The sequence below is a fragment of the Phycodurus eques genome, chromosome 19 (assembly GCF_024500275.1).
Source record: "Phycodurus eques isolate BA_2022a chromosome 19, UOR_Pequ_1.1, whole genome shotgun sequence".
NCBI classification, from domain to species: Eukaryota; Metazoa; Chordata; class Actinopteri; order Syngnathiformes; family Syngnathidae; genus Phycodurus; species Phycodurus eques.
This window is the reverse complement of record NC_084543.1, coordinates 4026968-4045280: the sequence shown is the minus strand read 5'-3', so window position 1 is coordinate 4045280 and position 18313 is coordinate 4026968. Positions and strand designations below refer to the sequence as shown.

Here is an 18313-nt window from a genome sequence, read left to right as displayed (position 1 = left end):
CTCCCACTGCCCCTTTCGGACCGGTTACCCAGTTGGCCGCGCGCGGATTGAGTCAAGTGAACCTACCGAGAGGTGGTGTTGACCGTCCGCTGCAGGTTTTCTATACGAAACCTGAACAATTTCACTTTCGGAAGCGACTGACAAGCAACGCGAAGACCTTATATACACATTTTTTATCGGGAGGTTTCGCCGGTGCCGGAGTCAAGGTGACGCGGTAGAAAGGAAGAAAGTAAAACGCGGAGTGAAAGCGCCTGACTGGAGCTTGAGGATCAAAGCTAATGCTAAGCCACCTAGCCGTCGCTAAATAATTACACGAAAACTCGTGTGATTTTTTTTTAACCGTCGTTTGCTTTGTCATAACCGCTGATATCACAAAGTCGATGTTCGGGGAAGCATTTTGAGAGTGCACGCCGCATTCGGTTGAATTAGTTGGGTGTTTGCCTAGGCCACAAGCGACTGGTATTCGCTTAGCAAGATTAGCTACCATAGCCGGTATTGCTGAGGTGACACCGGCTCGAACTGCTAAAGATAGTTTACAACCGACGCTACTTCGCATCGGACGGTTAGTGTTTAGCAGTTTCGATACTTTTTGGTACTGTGCTTCTTCGCCATGCTGAAACAACAGCAGCCCAACTCCGGCGGGAGAAAAGCGGCTAATGGTACCACGGGCCCCGCTGGTATGTCTTCTCCTGTCAGTGGCGGCGGCAGCAGCGGCAACAGGACGCCGGTCGGGAGGTGAGTGAGCCGGGCTACACGTGACAGGAAAGTCCGGGGTCGAGCGAGGCCTACCGGTTAACGCTCAGGGTGCTCAATGGGGCGCGTCTCAGCCACTGAGCTTCTCTCCTGGCCAATCCAATTCCTTATTGTAAGATTGACAGGTGGGTTGACCCAATCCGATTCCTCAAACGGAACCGAAAACGACTACAATGGGCGGGTTGAACTTCGGGGAAACCATTAAGTGGCAAATCAACATACAGGTGAAAGAAAGTTTATCTGGCCGGTCAAGACCCAGAAAGGGGACGCAGCTCGGCGGAAAACAATAACGGATTTGCAACGCTAATTTCAATGTAGCTCGTTCAAAACGGCGCCCGCAGAGCCGTTTTGTCAACTTTGAAGAGATTTAAATGGCTAACGCAAGGTCAGTCGTGCTTCGTCGTCGCTGTTGCCAATGTGCTGTTTTTGTTTTGGTCAGATTCGCCCGAGCCTTTGTGTTGTAACCGTGTATGTTTCTTGGCTGCGTTACAGCCTCGTTGAGCAACCCTCATGTTTCTAGTTTGGACTGAACGTAAAACATCGCATTTTGTCATTTGTACTTCGGGCTTTTTTGTTGTTGCTTTTGTTCACGACGAGATTTGTTTGGAATTTGAACAAAATCGTTATTAGCAAACGTACTTTGGGGGATTTTAAATTGATTTGATGTAATGACAGCAAGGATTTGCTTGTTGTTTTAAATGTTTAACGTTACATTGTTGCTCTTTATCTGACTTCTGAAAAAAACAACCTTAAATATCTGTTATTGTTCTTCCACAGGAATCGAACTTCTGCAAAACCGTCGTTCCAGTCTTCTCCTGTGAGTATCTCGGCATAGACCTTTTGGCCAGCAAACAAAAGCAAAAGTTTTAAGAATTTTTACCTAATGGAATAATTGCAGAACTGGTGGTGACTCATGTAAAATACATTTTGCAGACCGACAAAAAAATGTGTGTAAACCACAGAGCACCAAAGATCTAAACTTTGCATTTTTCTTAGCTGAATGAGGAATTTTGTATATGCAAGATTCTGTTGCTTTCCAATCACACAAGGTGAAAGTAGCTGCCTCCTTTGACCTCACTTAACCTGATATGATTAAGGTGGCATTTTCTGTTGCGAAAAAAAGGGTAACGCTTTGCTCTCTTAGTCCCAAGTAGATTGATAAATATATCATCTGATATCAAGATAGCATGTTTGGAATGTCTTGCTTGAATCTTGATAGATACTTTGTGTCACATCCCTTGTGCAGGTTTTTGAGGGTGTTTACAACAATGCTAGAATGCTTCATTTCCTCACAGCTGTTGTGGTGAGTTTTCTTTGCTCAGTATCATTATTATCCTCTTCTTTCAGTTGTTATTATTTTCTTCCAGAGAATTGATGTGTCAAGTAGCTCTGTGATTACAATTTTCAAATCTGAAAAAAAATCTTTTAGGGTTCCACTTGCGATATAAGAGTGAAGAATGGCAGTATGTTCGAAGGCATTTTCAAGACACTTAGTTCCCGGGTAAGGCTGCTACTTCCCCCAACATTATTTTTACTTGGTTATATGGCACACAAATAAGCAATGCAGAATTATCAAATACGGAACTCTTATTATTCATGGATGAACATTGGCACACATACCATTTCAATGGTAAATCTATTAAAATGTGTTTCCCCCCTCATTTTATGCAGTTTAATTGGGTGTACAAGATTTTTGTCATGTCCCACACACAATTCGTGTGTCTTAAAAGTGGTTAAATGATAGTAAACAATTTATTTTTTGCATGGTTTTATTGTCCATGTTACCAGTTATTGATTTAAAAAAACATTTTAATCATGTGTACTGTCTTAACGTGTTGACCCTCAATGTCGTTAGTGCGAGTTGGCTGTGGACGCTGTGCACAAACGCAGCGTGGAGATCTCGACATCGACTCCACCGCGGAGGGAAGACATCACTGACACCATGATCTTCAGCCCTTCAGACTTGGTTACTATGATATGCAAAGACGTAGACCTCAACTATGCCACCAGAGGTACACGCTCGGGTGATTTTCAGTGTCACATTCATGTTTGATTCGCATTCAATGGTTTACTCGTTTCTGTGTAAACAATGATGAATGAAAGTGCACAGTGCAAGTAAAGATTACTTTAAGTACCTGTGAGTTTGCAGCGTGTCTGTTTACAAAACTGCTTTGCAATGTAAGTAACAAAACCAAGTTCTTATTGTGTGGTTGAATATTGTATTATCTTGAACTGTGCGTAGATACCTTCACCGACACCGCCATCAGCTCCACTCGCGTCAACGGAGAACACAAAGAGAAGGTGTTGCAGAGATGGGAGGGAGGAGACAGCAATGGGGAGAGTTATAATCTGGACACTGATGCAGTAAGTTCTTCAGACACGGCATTAGCATCCCATATTGATATGGCACCATAGTTCTTTCCAAAAATACCTCTACTAGTTGTTGTTTGTATTCTGTTATTTGTCAATGCACTGTAGTTGACGTATATTTTTACGTTGTTGTAAGACACTTGTTTCCATAGAGCCCTTTAAAGATGTCACTTGACATTCCTATATTGCCTTGTTGTGATTTGTTTCATTGAATAGTTTGTTGTTTTCCACCTTAGTCCAACGGCTGGGATGCCAACGAGATGTTCCGTTACAATGAAGTGAAATATGGAGTCACGTCTACGTATGATTCCAGCCTTTCTATGTATACGTAAGTTTCTGTAACAGCCACCGAGAAATGTCTTAATGGACTAAAACCCACATTTCCTTGAGTTTTTATTGTTCCAAATTTATGGTATGTTATTATCGAGTTAGTGGTGTTTTCTGAGAAAACAAAAAACGACTGAAGCATGTATGTTGGCTGAACATATAGTTGAAAAGCTATAGTCATATTTTATGCGTTTTGGAGAGGAAAAAGGTAGAGATAAAAACTGGTTGCTTCCCCCCCCACCTCACAGTGTGCCACTAGAGAGAGGCAACTCCGAAGTGTACCGACAGAGGGAGGCCCGCGCTGCTCGCCTGGCCAGTGAGATTGAGTCTAGCCCCCAGTATCGCCACCGAGTGGGCTTGGAGAACGACGAGGGTAAAAGTGAGGAAGACAAGTACAGCGCTGTGGTGCGCGACGGTACCGATCGGGAGCGAGGCCACGAGAGTCCCCGTGAACGGGAAAGGGGCCGAGATAGCCCTGGAGCCAGGTGAGAGGCGTGATGTTCAAAGTAGGGTCTCCACATTGTGATGTCCAAGCTCAAAATTACATACATTTGACTACATTAGTGTTGAAAGGGTTGCTGTAAATGACTGTATTTCTGTATCAATTAAGTGTTATCATAATCAAGTTAATCTAATGTCCAAAAAGAGCTGTATCACAAACTCTGCATTTGTAACAATAATAATGCTGAGTTCCACCACGCATTATACTGAGAGCTGTTTGTTTTTAGCTTCTCGACAAGGCCAAAAGATGTTACCTTCACATAGAAGTATACCAACTTCATGGGTTTTCCCAGTTAGATTTTTTTTTTTTTAAGCAAAATCTCTGCCTCGATGCTTTTGCAGGGATAATTTTTCCACACAAATGTTACTGCAGACGCATACAGCACTCCGTGTACAAATAAGTTGGCACGATGGCGGCGAGTCATGAGAAAAGCGTCCGTAAAAGACAGAATGCCGGTGCGCTTTCAATAGCTTTATTGAACGAATGGGAACAAAAGAGAGAAACAATGTGCGAGCAGCTATGGCCTCAACTGATGCACAGACACTCAACACACTGACTGGCTAACCTGCACTAACAACAGCCAACTACATTCTCATTTGCTAACACATATGTCACTCACCAAGCCAGGCCCCGCCTTTTAAAGCCACACACATTCAAAGTCGCAGATAATTACACTTCTTCCAACACATTTGCGAGTCAATTACACTCACCACTAACTCGTTTGTAGCTGTAGTTAAATACTTCTTTGACAGTGTGATCATTTTTCTTTGTCCAGCTTTTGCATCGATTTTATTGGAATATGCAGGTGTATGTAATGTAGTACAATAGCTTCGACAATTAGTATGAGCAATCAATCGAAGGTTTTATTGACAGCTTGACTGGTGTGTTTTGTTACTCAGGGAGGGCAAGTACATCCCATTACCTCAACGGCAAAGGGAGATGAACAGAGAGCGAGCCGAGAGAGGTCCCGGGGGTCCTCCGCCTCACAGTCGTCTCACTGGGGGTTATCGCTCCACCCCTCCATCCTCTTCCTCATCTCCCAGACCCCCGCTGCCCCCCGCAGCCGGCCCCCAATCTGGCGTCTCCCCCTCGGAGCGAAGCAGCCCCCTGTCTGGCCGAAGCGGGGCATACGCTGCTCACCACCCCCAGGGAAGCCCCAGTCCAGGCCCCGGCTCTGGTCCCGCCAGTCCGTACACGCCCGCTTCTCCGGGGGCGGCACCACCCTCTGCTGCCTCCCTCTCTACTGCCCATTCTCCGACTAGCCCGCCTGCCCCCCATGGACACTTAGTGCCACATTCCCACTCCGTACCACACTCCCTGTCAGAGGCTGCTAGACCTGTCAATGGAGGTAAGTAGCGTTTGCAAGTCTCCGTTTTGGTCAATTATGTTTCATTTTTATAGGGAGGCCACAAAAGAACACTGCAAAATGATTGATTTCTTTCTTTTCCTATTTACTGATTTATGTTTGAGCAAAAATGAACATTTTGGTTTTATTGTATAGTCTGCTGATGTCATAACTCCTAAATAACATACAAATATTGTCATTTGGAGCGGTGTTTCTCATTGCAGTACAAATACTACTTGTGGTTCACAGGCACCCTCTGCTGGTACGCAGAAGAATCACTGAAGACTGTTCAGTTGTATTTAACTTTTGCATTTAATCTTTAAGAACTGTTTCTTTTTCAACATTTATTTCAGTAAGATTTTTATTCAACCTTTTTATGCAATACATTCTAGCTGAATCATTTGTGCTCCAACTGCATAATGTTACAGTGGCTAACCATTTTTGGTCTCTTTTTTTTATTATTATTATTTATTATTATTTTTTAATTCTCTTTCTAGAACTGTACATTGTAATTCTTTTTAAAAGGCTGCTACATCACAGCTTTCTGTTTAAAAATGATGGTGTAAATAATTTAGGATTTTTCAGTATTTTGGGGTGGTCTGCTGCCCTGTATCCCACTAGAATAGATCCGCCCCTGCACTGAGCAGCAGGCAAATCCCATTTCCACATTCAGAATTAAAACAAGCGCAATATGAAGGAAGATGACAATTTTTAAGCAGTGTTTACAAAACGATCTTAGTGGCATGTTCACAAGTCAGACCTTGACACCAATTTGATGCATTTTTACTTCTGTAATTGAAGTATTTTTATCAATTGGAGTGTTATGAATAGAAGTTTTGTTACAATTTTAGTAGGAAATCGTTTTTTTTTGTGTTCTGTCTTTCAGTCGCCACCAGGACTTCTCCCAAAGCTCAAAGAGCTCCACAGTCGAGCAGAACAGTCCGCACTCCCAACACACATGCTCAGTCCACTGGTAACATATGCTCTCATTTTATCTGTCAGCTGCTCTACAGTACCATGCTCTCCTTTTATATCTACTGATGAGTTGGATTCTGTCCTTGCAGCCACTCGTTCGCCGAAATCAGCCTCTTCCCAGGACACGCCTTATTTAGACACGTCGTCCATCTCCTTGCCGGTGCAGAAGACTTCAGGCCCCGCCCCTCTCTTCCCCGTGGATGGTACAGTCAACCCTTTCACCTCCTGTTCCCCCTTGATAATGAAAAGTTTGAAATCGAAGTCTACATTATTCTGCAATGACACCAAGTTCATCTGCCAAATTGAGTCAGTCGACACACCTAATGGAGCGGCACAACTCATTAGTTTGTCATTTGTCCTGCCAGTGAATGAGATCCTTGGCGCCGCTGCAAAAGAGCGCTCCGTGGAGAGCCCCGGTGGCACGGAGGAAAGCAAAAGCAGCAAAGGTGAGAACGTGCCAAAATGACATGAAGCACCGCAACTACATTCTCAAAACCTGTTTTCATTATATGCCGTTTCCCGGCTAGCTCCTTCAGTTCAACAAAGGTCACAAATTGAGGAGCTACGGAAGTTTGGCAAGGAATTTAGGGTAAGTGTTTGGTTGATTTTCCATGGCGTGTGAAATTGGAAAGGCGTTGCCCAATTTCAAGACATTGGTACACTGAAACACACCACTACAATTATTTGGTAAAAAATATTTGACTTGATAAGCAAATACTTTTCATATAATTATATTGTAACCTTAAAAATTTGATTGTTTCATTACATTTGGACATACTTCTACTGTTACTTTAATTACACTGCAATTAGCTTCCTGTTTATTTTAGGATTCAATACAAAATGTTAAGTCACTTACAGAGCCCTTAATGATCACCCTCCTCCATACTTGGTGGATTTGTTGTCATTTTTGTCCTGTTAGGGCTTCGCTGTGGTTTAACACCAATGTTTAATATTTCGTACTGTGAAAAGTGCTATATAGATAAGTTAGTTACTTGGCGCTTGTGGTTTTCCGTCCAGCTCCAGCCAAGTGGAGGCAGCTCAAGCTCGCCGAGCTCTCCCGCAGCGGCGACTCCCCCCGCGGTAGGCGATGCCACGCAGGCCAGCGCAGCCAAACCTTCGCCGTCAGACGCTCACGCCGCTTCCGAACCAAAGCCGCAGCCCCCCGTCCCCAGCTCCTCCCTCCCTCACCCTTTGCCACTCCCGTCCGACGAAGCCTCCAAGGAGGCCGTCACGCCAGGTGCCCCCAACTCTGTTGCCGCGGGAGCCGTTCCAGACAGGCATTCACCGGCTGCCCCTCAGCCGGCCAGGACCCCAGGAAGTGAGGAGGGCACGTCAGAGCGCACGGAGGGTGTGGCAGAGTGAGTTTAAAAATGAAAAAAAAAAAAGATATGTTGTCGCTGTGATGGGAACCATTTTAACATCTTTGTCCTCATGTGTAGCCAAGTGAAGAAATCCACGTTAAACCCCAACGCTAAAGAATTCAACCCCGTCAAAGCTCAGATGCCTATGGTGAGCCTTTAACTTGTATGTTGCGTGTATATGTAAAATGTGGTCGGACCCATACCAACGATCCTGTTTTAACCCATTGCCTTGCTGTACAGACAAAACCCAACACTGCGCCCACCCCGCCCCGACCCACTCCCCCGAGCCCCGTGGTCATTCAGCACCCAGGGGGGCAGGGTCCGCTCTACAACGCCCCCTACCTGTCCTATGTGTCGCAGATTCATTCTGTACAGGTACATAAGTAGAGATTTCTGATTGGATTGTCAAAGAAACTTCTTCAACTTTGATTTACTTAAAAAAATGCTTAGTGCACCACGTCGCAAGTGCTTTATGGTATTCAAGAATGAATTCCCCCCCCCCCCCCCCCCCCCCAGACCCCACAAATGTACCAGTACACTATGTCTGCCGTCGGCCAGGGAAAGTACCCCAGGACCAAAGGTAATGCATGGAACCTTCTTTTTACTTCATACTGAAGGTTGTTATACCTTTAAAGTGGTACCTTGACTAATGAGTTTAATTGGGTCTATGACTAAGTTCATAACACAACTTGCTTTGTCAAATAATTTTTTCCCCATTGAAATGCCATTAATCCAGTCGAGCCGTGAAAAACTACCACATTTCTGTATGTTTCTAATGAAGAAAAATAGCGCTCTTGTGTAAAAATGGGGTCTGTCATTAAACCTTGTAAGTTGGGCCACTCTTAAGTCAAGGTACATCTTTAATTTACTTAGCGATGCTATCACGAACTTTGTGCCCTAAAGCTCTCAAATGGCTACCTCCCTATGACCTCAATTAAAACAATGCCACATTTCAGGCTCTGTGGTGGCGCCGCGTTCAGACCATGGCACATCGGCACCCCCTATGCTGCAAGCTGCGGCGTCAGCCGCCGGCGCCCCCTTGGTTGCCTCCCCTTACCCTCAGTCCTACCTTCAGTACACCCCGCAGCAGTATGGCCAGCAGCAGGTCATCCAGGCTATGTCACCCTACCCTGGACAGGTAGTAAAAGGCACCCCCCACCACCACCCATGTTTTGCTTTGACATTTCAAATAATGGTCAACTTCTCTTTCAGCCCATGTACTCCATGCTGCAGGGGGGAGCTAGGATGATAGGGCAAGGCGGGGGTCCCCATCCGCAAGCCCTTGGACCTCCAGGAGGCCCACAGTTCCAGACACAGGGGGATGGGCCACAGGGACCTCAGCAGGGCATCTATGGTGAGGAAAAGTGTAGTTTTAGCAGCCGTTCTCATGAATTGATCTTAAACCTGGCAAAAAAATAAAATAAAAGAATAACATGGACTGTCTTTTCTCTTGCAGCGCCACAGTCCTTCTCCCACCACTCGGGGGCAGTACATCAGCCACAGCCATCCAGTACCCCAACGGGCAACCAGCCCCCACCCCAGCATGCCGCACCCAGCCCCGGACAGGTGAGACAACCCCGGAGACTTTCTTTCCTACATAAAGGGTGTCCATAAAGTCTCTTTACAATTTAATTCATTCAAATGAATAGGCTCATCTCGTTCGCCTAAAAGCGTAATAGCCCAAGTCGTTTTCGGAAAATGAGAAAAAAACACAACAAATTAAATAAGAAAGACTGACTCCATTTGACGGAATTAAACCTTTGTGAATTGCCATGACCCGGATGAGTGTGAATCTACACAAACACACACACAGTTTTTAGCAAGCACTTTGGCATTTTTTTTTGTTATATTGTTACAGTAAGTTAGAAATTACTTTGGCAGTTACGTTATTAGGCTAACGATCAGTGGAAATTATTACAAAATGAGAAGTAGATAATTACATTTTTTTGTTTAATTGATTAATCTTTTTTATTTGCTTGTCCACTTATCTCTAGTTCAAATCTTGTCACTGTCTCCACAAATTGACTATGACGATACAGGTTTTCTATACTTAAGAATGTTGTTTCACTGAGTCACCATATCGGATATTGTTTCAGTAAATCACGAGATGCATTTTTCCCTTGAGGATTACAGTGATTAAAAAACAAAAGCAAAACATTGATGGCCAGCCAACTCTCCACTCTGGTTTGCTGACGCCCACGTCACTCACCAGGCCAGGCCCTGCCTTTTAAAGCCATACACACAAAGGTCACAAATACTAAAAGAAAATGTGAGGATGGCAACCCAAGTGGACAAAATAATACCAGCCCCTCACAAGCACTTAAATAATAAGGCAAAATAAATTTTCGATCCAATTTAATCGGTAGAATACTCTATTCTAAAAAAAATATTCGATAGCTGGAGACAAAATCTCATCTCATCATTTTTTTGTAAAAGACACTGCACATGCTGTATGAACACACATTGGTTGTCTTGTGATATGGCAGCTCCCGAAGTGTGTGTGTAAGAGTTCTGCTCGTCCAAAGAACACATTGAATGTAATGTGATCTTCACGTCATCTGCGTGGTTGAGTTCACAGTTGTGACAACGACTGAATGCTGACGTGTTCTTTCAGAATGCGCAGTCAGGCCCACAGCCCCAGTCCTTGTACCACTCGGGTCCACTATCGGCACCAACCCCACCCAACATGCCGCCAGGCCACACGTCCCCGCAGGGCTCCTACCCCATTCAGGGCTACAGCATCCACGGCCACCAGGGCATCCCGCCCACGTACCCCCTGGGGCAATTGGCGCAGGTAGGAACTTGCCCGGGCTTACCTTTTGAAATTCCGTTTCCAACATAAACGTCTCATTTTGTCGTGTCCCTGCCTTCGTCAGGCCCATGTACAAGGAGCCATGTCAGGTCCCCACCACACGGGGAGCCACGGTCAGCCCCAGTTAGTGATGCTGCAGCCTCCCCCGCAGCAGGGGCCCGGCTCGGTGCCCCAGCACCCGCAGCACGGACCGCAGCAAGGAACACACCAACACTTTTACATCGGACATCCGCAAGGTAGGAAAATATAATATTATATATGTAAATTGTTAACCTATCCGCTGTTGTTCACTGGAAAAATCACCAATCTGCTGTTTTTGTGCTCTTTATGAAATGGACCAAGAGGTTGCTCAAGCACTACTTTTTTGGTCAGGCAGGGCTTTTGGCACCATATTAGGACATTTTAGAAAAATTGTGGACTCTATAGGCAATTGTAAACTTTTTTCTGTGGTGTCAATTACTCACATTTTTTCATTATTTGCGATTGGGCTCAGTCCCCATCACCTGCAAATAACCAACCAACTCAGCTATAACACTAGATGGCGCCCTGGCTAGTAAGACTGTAGTAATTGGTGTCATAGAATGTGAATTTTCAGTGCATCTTTTTTTCTTAAATCAAATCTACAAGCCATTTATTTTTAAAAGTTACGTTGGCCGATGAGTTAGAAATATTAAAGTGTTTTGGAATTATAGTTCGTGGAATGGTAAACTCTTAATATAGTTAAATATAAACATTTGTAGGGGACATGTCAATTGCATTTTTTTTTAAGCCCATTATTTAAAATTCTCACTTAATTTTTCTTTTTCACTGCTCACAGCAATGCAGGTTCAGACACACCCGGCATCCTTCCATCCACCTGGAAACTAAACTTGTCCAGCATGAAATGTTCCCAGGATTGAGCGCAGACATCCCCGCGGTCCGCTGGGCGATGAGCTAACTGAACGTCCGAAAACAAGACTGACAGCAAAGTGCAGCGGCCGGGGAAGGACAAAAGTCTCACAGCACCTTCTTCTTCTGTTGTTGTTCATTGGCCCCAGAAGAGAAGGAACTTGTTTTTTCTTTTTCTTTTTTTAAATACAAACAGATGAAGATGGCAAGACGACAACAAAGACCGTGGCGGCAGCAGCAGCAGCGTCTTAACATCTGTTCAAATCCTTGCGCTCCTCTTCAACTTCTTCCTTTTGTTCAGAGGCAGGCGGCACCTTGCCCTCTTGGACCAGTCAGAGGACAAATGGTTTGACCTTCCAGCCAAAATGTTTTTGGCCTTGTCGGGTGTGTTGGCTTTTTGACAAACGCACACACACACGGGATGAATACTGCACGACAGGAGGCATTTGAAGAGGACAGGGGATTTTTAACAAATCAGTTCTTTTAACTCGCCCCAATAGTTAAAAATCACCCTCCGACCATTCTTCTCTTCTTTAGGAAAATAAAATAATAAAAAATGGACAAGACAAAAAAAAACGTTAAAAACATAATGACCAAAAAATAAAAGTTTTCAACTTAACTACAACATACTGTGGTATTTTATTTTATTTTTTATTTTTTTTACAGGGTTGCAGTTGCGTTTAAGCACATATCATTATACAGCTTACTATTCATCCACGTCACAAAAATCAAGTACTGGTAAGTACCTCCCCGTGGATATGGAAAGTCACACACACACACACACTCTTAGTCACGCGTAAGACAGTTCAGCACACTGGTAGAACGACTTTGCCTTATATTGTTTCAACTACTGCCAAGAAGGCCTTTTGTTACACAACTACATGTTACTAATGACGCTGATCTGTGCTCCAGTTGACATCTGTGTGCTACGTGTAAAGAACTAGAGATTAACTAGCAGAATGTTATGTCACTAGTAGCACACAGTTAGTGCAATGCTTCCCAACCTTTTTTCCGCTACGGACCAGTTCATGCTTGTATTGCTCTCAATTGTCTTGCTAGTGAGGGCAAAGTGTACCAGTACATGAAGATGAAGCTGGATATCAAATTTGAGGAAAAACTATGCTAGTTGAACAAGTGAAATTAAGTTCTACTAGTTAAAATCTTAGGCTCCAGCACGTCCGCGACCCTAGTGAGGAGAACCGGCTCAGAAAATGGATGGATAGTTAAAATCTAGCACAGATGCAATAGGTGTAGTTTTGCTTCACTACTAACATGCAGTTATCCTACTATGTCGTACTAGCGTGCAGAAATGGCATACAGTAGTAAGACAGTCGTTCTACTAGTTCACTGAATTGTGTAATTAGTGAGGACAGTCTACTAGTCCATGGACCATAAGCTGGATATCAGTGATATCGAATAAATACGCAAATGGCTTTCTCCAAAGGGGGACTTGTCATTCTCATTTGCATCCAGTGGTCCCACTCATTACAATGCTGCAAGGTTACTTCAAACAACCACTAGGGGGCCCCCTCTGGATACAGCAGCAGCCACACTGTAGTGACATCATGTGACAGTCACGTCCTTGTTGTGACTCCCGTGTGGGTCAGTGGGACGCGGTGTCCCCTCAGGGCGAGTATGGCACCAAACGTACTGCCGCTCCGCGACAGCCAGCACAGCTCAGCTCAGCTCGTTGGGCGTCAACACGTGCGCGTGTGGCCTACTTTCCCCTTGCTGTGGGGGCGCCCACGGTGGCCTTGATCAGTGCGCCAGCGAATAGAGCAGCTCGCCGCTGCGCTCCAGTCGCTCGCGGTATTCCAGGCGGACGTAGTTGCCTTCGGGGACCCCGCGGGTGCCGTGGAGGAGTCCCCAGCAGCAGCAGGCGATCACGGCGGTGCTGTCGCTGTCACCTGGACACGATGGGGCAAGAAAAAGGCTTTTATGTGGCTGGTAAAGATCCAACCATCCGTTTTCTATAAGGCTCATCCTCATTTACCACATTCACTGCCATTGACGGCTTTAGAAGTAAAATAGCCATGTTAACTGAGAAGGTTAAGTTGTGCTGGAGACCATCAGAGCTGATTTTGGGAACACCCTGGACTTGTGGCCAGTCAATGTCAGGGCAAATAGAGCAAACATTGACTTGTCCAATTCGCTGGCAACACTAAATGAGGACAAGCGCTGTAGAAAATGCCCCCCCCCCCAGTGGCTGTGAGCAACATAACGACTTCCATGATTCCACTTCAAAATAATCTGAAGCACGATGAAACTGCGGTTTAACATTTATCGTAACCTCCGTGGAAGGCCGCACTGCTCATGAGCTCCTCCCAGTCTGACCCGGCCGCCAGCAGCGCGTCCAGTGCGATCATGGGCGCGTCGTGCCCGCTGCGCCCCGCCCAGCCTGCCAGGCTGAACGTCTCATACGCTCGGTCCCGCTCGGCCGGCCCGTACGAGTCTGGCCACATTGGGGGCCCCACCCCATTCGAGATGCCCCTCGTGTCTAGGTACCTGCGGCGACACATTGCAAAGGTACTTGCTACTAAAGTAGTGCAGAAAACAAATGACGTATAATGGATTTTTTATTTTATAGTTAACACCTGGTGCTTCACTATTAGTACTAGTAACACGCACATGGGGAGCGGGGTGCTTTTTCCTAACAAGAACAGTGAACCCCTGCACCCTATAACTAGCACCAAAATGCCCATTAGTGGTTTTGCCTATATAGCGAGGCTATATTACTAGGCTTCTAGTGGGTGACACATACCTTCCGTTGGGCTAGTAACTTACTAGTGCCACACAGTAATTTACTAGTAAGGTTTAATTGCATACTAGAAGGCCTTACAGTGGCACTAGTAGAGCGAAAACCATTACTAGTAAGACAGTAGTGTGCAGAATTGTCTTGTGAGGACAAAGAGCAAAGTAGTGCATTACTAGTACAGTAATTGGGATGTGCCCCGTGACGGAAGCAAGTTTGACAGGCGTGGGTTATGAGAAGTTGCTGATGTCAGCGATGCGAATGCGAGGCGACACGTGCGTCGGCGTCTTACCACTGCCACTTGTCGCAGAAGTAGCTCCAGTCTCGTTCGGTCTCGTCTACAGCGAAGCCTCGACGCTGCACGAAGTTCCTGGCGATGGGGCACGCCTCGTTGAGCAGGCCCACGCCCCACGTGGTGAGGGGCCGGCGCTGGACGGCGTACGCGGCGAAAAGCGCCGAGGCGACGGCTCCCAGGAAACCGGTGGGGTGAGGGTGGGTCATTCTGCCCGTCTCCACGGCAACCGCCACCAAGGACAACAGCTGGTCGGGCTTAGGGTATCTGTTTGCCGTGAGTGAGCGAGGGTAGGGAAAGGTTTGTGCTCAAGGGTCACGTTTGATTTTTTTAAATAGATGGATAAGGTCATATGTAGATGAGGTTTAGAAGAAAAAAAAAGGTCAAAATGAAAATGTAAACTATGTAAATTGGTTTAAATCTATATCATTTATGTTGACCAATTATTGAAAAAAATTAAATGCATATTCATATTTAACTCATTTTATTTACAAAACATTTGTTTAAAATTATTTTTTAGTCATTTAAAATAGTTGTGAATATTTTTATATAAAATAAATGCAACCGATTAAGAAAAGTTAAGTACATAAGTAAAATTGTCAACTTTTATCCATGTTTTTATTTTATTAACATTAAATTAAATAACCAATTAAGAAATTTTGAATGTGTATGTAAAATTATTTATTTGACTTGTATGTTAATTAAACAATTACTTTGAAACATTTTAATGCATATGTAAAATAAATTTTATTATATCTATTATTACTTAAAATGACCAATTGTAAAACCCTATATACATATTCAAAATTGTATATTTTGTCGTTTTTTATTCTATTAAAATAAATTAATATTTTAAAAACTTAAATATATAAAATTGTTCATTTTACTAATATTTTGTTGCTCTAATATTGAACATTAATATTTGGTTAATATTTAAAAAAAATTGAATGCATATGTAAAATTGTTTATTTTACTAGTATTTATTTAAAATAAATTAGCCACTTTGAAATAAATAAAATGTATTATTTTACCAATGTTATTATTTAAAATACATTAATTATTTTAAAAAAGTTAAATGCTTATGCAATTGAAGTTTTACTTATTTTATTATAAAACAAGTTATTTTTTCAAAATAGTAAACACATGAGTAACTTTATTTGACTTACATTTTATTATTTTACAGTTTGAAATTAATTATTTAACCATTATTATTATTATTTTTATTTTTTTTAATAACCTGAGGCCAATGCACATGGATCTCATGGCAGCTCCACAGCCCGTCCCCTCCGGGTTGTATGGAACTCTGTAGCCCCCTTCCTCCCCAGGCCTCAGCTGCGACACTCCTGAAAGGAATTTGGACATTTCATTTTTTTTTTTTGTTCCTCTCTCTTTCTTCCTAGGAATAAATACCAATTTTTTGGACATATTTCGTATAATTAGTTTTTTGCTGCAATATTACTAATTTATTCCCATAAAATTATGGTTTAGTTCTGCTTACCTCACAAATGTATTTCACTTTTATTTAATTTTACTTTTTGAATTTTCAGTGATGCCATGTTGCATGTACGTTAATCTGGGAATTTTTATATTCACTCATTGAAACAACAACTTTATTCCACACAATATTGAAACTTTTTACAATATTCTGGCTGCATGGTTGTAACTCTGCAACATTATTCTAGTATGACTACATCATGTTTTTAATGATTTTTTTCTTTTCAAATTTCTTGTGAGAGTCCAAATTGTTTGCAACTTCTCTGTGGTCGTAATCTTACAATTTCATTCTTCTAACTTTATTCTGGTAGTTTTATGTTTGTTCAACTCACTTTGGATATCCACTCGTTAAAATTGACTTTTTTTCTTGAGAGTCTACAGCCCGACTATTTTTCTCATAATAATTTTTATTTTACTATCATAACTTTACTACTTGCTAAATTCTTACCCAGAATGCTTGACGGTCCCGGTTTCCTCCCTTCCATGTCTTTCATCCCCTCCACGTAGCGAGCGGCCACCTCGTGCAGAAGCTCTTCTCCCTTCTTGGCTGTGGAACGGAAAATATATCATCTCTCATAGTACAACTTACTTCAGTTGTGTTTGTTTGCATTCAATAGTGAATGATGGGAAAGCCACACTTGGGTTAATTCGATTACGGTGAACCGCCCCATATTTGCATATTTTTTTGGGGAACCTATTTTCCATTATTCGCTAAAAAAAAAAAAAAAAAAATCACATCTATTCACCGTTTAGCACTCAGGGCCAAAGCAGGTATAAAGATCGGCTATTGAATTACAATTTCAAAACAGAACCAAAAAAAATGTCGTGTTAGTTGTAAGTCACATTACCACAGTATTCCCTGACTTCAGAATGAATGCTTCTTTCCATAACACCTGAGAGACTAGACAGTTAATTGGGGTAAAACATGAGCCGTGCTCCGTGTTAACATTTTAAAAACACGTTACACAGCTGTGAGGTCTGCAGCTTGTTTGCCTTCATCACCGCAAAGGTCACAGCTGCGCCCAATAATGCCACAAAGGGCCGCAAATGCGATTTAACCTTCAGCCTTGATGAGGAGGGCGGCTTGTGTGCGTGCGTGCCTTCCTGCGTGATGAGGGCTCATCACGACCACGCGGGCCCATCGCATCAATCCAATCACGGAAAGGACGAGAGAGAGAGAGAGAGAGAGAGGGGGGGGGAGAAACGGGCAAAACGTGCGATTTGGAGCACACCGGTGGCGAGTCCCTCGGCCGTGGCCAGATGCAGGACGGTGTCGTCGCTCACGGGCCAATCGGGCAGCTCGGCGTTGATGTTCTTCAGCCCGCCAAGCTCCTCCAGTTCCTGCAGGTCAAGGAGAATCTGAACTGGGGTCCAGTGACGCACTTGGGCTAGCATGGGTGCTTTAGAGTGCCTCGTTGTTGGCCATAGGTGCACCCATGTAACAGAGACAACTTTTTCCCCATTCCTTTTTGAACATGGAAAACTAGTGTTGAGTGTGTCATCATCTGTTGGCATAGCGGATCCCACCTTGTGAATGGCTGGTCCGGACTTGTTGTACTCCCACCTCTGGTTCCTGTAGCCCAGAGCATCACCTGCACCGCTCAGCAACATGGCCGCCTTGTAGTGCTCCATTGTAACAGCTCTGCAACCCACAAAATCCAGAAAGATGCTCAGGATGTGAATAGTTTGCACAAGCGCACACTTCATGGAAACATTAGGTGTTTATTATTGTGGTTGTGGCAGCACGGTGATCGTTGAAGACTTTGACTTGTCCATCGGTTTAGCTGGCTGTTTGTTTATATGTGCCCTGTGATTGGCTGGCGACCAGTCCAGGGTGTACCTCACCTCTCGCCCAAAGTCAGCGGGGATAGGCGCCATCTTGACCCTCATTTTGTTTTTTTGAATGCAAAGAACCACACAGGAACAGCTTCAAACCCTGAATCTCATAACTGTGAGGCAGGCGTGAAAACCACTACCATACCATGCTTCCCTACATATGACAAATTTTGAAAAAAAAAAACCAAATGTGTGAATACAGCGTAAATGTAAAGAGACCTCTCACAACATAGATACAAACTGATATTCACGTTCAATTCAAGCGTTCCTCCTGCAGAGGTACCGCAAACTCACCGGTCCATCGCAGCGACTCTCCCCGGCAATGAGTGCTCACAAGGCGGCCGCGCACAGTAGTCGACGTCGGAACTGAGGAGCCGGAAGCGGTGCTCAAACGCTTCCTCGTCCTCGGCGGAGTTCGATCGCAAAAGTGGCACCGTGGCAACGTATTCCGTGCCAACAATGTTTTATTGACTACTTTGTGTCTCGTTCTTGTCGCTAAATAAACGAGCAGGACTGTTTGGAAGACTTGCGGCCTTAAAAAAAAAAAAAAAAAAAAAAAAAAAAAAAAAGGCGACCGCAGCGAAGTACATTTAAAGGGCAGCTACA

At 43.9% G+C, this 18313-nt stretch overlaps 2 protein-coding genes across 6 annotated transcripts; one reads left to right on the top strand and one right to left on the bottom strand.

The window, feature by feature from the left end:
- The first annotated feature begins 15 nt into the window (after positions 1-15).
- Positions 16-11952, top strand: atxn2l (ataxin 2-like). 4 transcript variants are annotated; one of them, XM_061706642.1, is made up of 23 exons: positions 16-735; positions 1531-1570; positions 2000-2056; positions 2183-2254; positions 2609-2765; positions 2996-3117; positions 3360-3451; positions 3699-3935; positions 4852-5300; positions 6184-6270; positions 6362-6475; positions 6638-6718; positions 6809-6861; positions 7290-7630; positions 7712-7781; positions 7874-8008; positions 8150-8213; positions 8590-8771; positions 8846-8987; positions 9090-9199; positions 10248-10427; positions 10510-10681; positions 11263-11952. In XM_061706642.1, the coding sequence occupies exons 1-23, from the start codon at positions 611-613 to the stop codon at positions 11310-11312; spliced, it is 3132 nt and encodes a 1043-aa protein (XP_061562626.1). In that variant the 5' UTR covers positions 16-610; the 3' UTR covers positions 11313-11952. The 4 variants fall into 4 exon arrangements, with proteins under 4 accessions (XP_061562626.1, XP_061562625.1, XP_061562627.1 ...); XM_061706641.1 differs by having other exon boundaries at positions 6800-6861; XM_061706644.1 differs by lacking the exon at positions 16-735 and adding an exon at positions 784-1138 and having other exon boundaries at positions 6800-6861.
- A 20-nt stretch (positions 11953-11972) lies between these two features.
- Positions 11973-18231, bottom strand: adprh (ADP-ribosylarginine hydrolase). Of its 2 annotated transcripts, XM_061706697.1 has the most exons (8): positions 18002-18231; positions 17399-17513; positions 17104-17212; positions 16320-16418; positions 15615-15720; positions 14378-14644; positions 13624-13838; positions 11973-13240 (listed from the first exon to the last, which is right to left on the bottom strand). In XM_061706697.1, exons 1-8 carry the CDS (start codon positions 18007-18009, stop codon positions 13092-13094), a joined length of 1068 nt encoding a protein of 355 aa, XP_061562681.1. In that variant the 5' UTR covers positions 18010-18231; the 3' UTR covers positions 11973-13091. The 2 variants fall into 2 exon arrangements, with proteins under 2 accessions (XP_061562681.1, XP_061562682.1); XM_061706698.1 differs by lacking the exon at positions 13624-13838 and having other exon boundaries at positions 11973-13266.
- Positions 18232-18313: the final 82 nt, after the last annotated feature.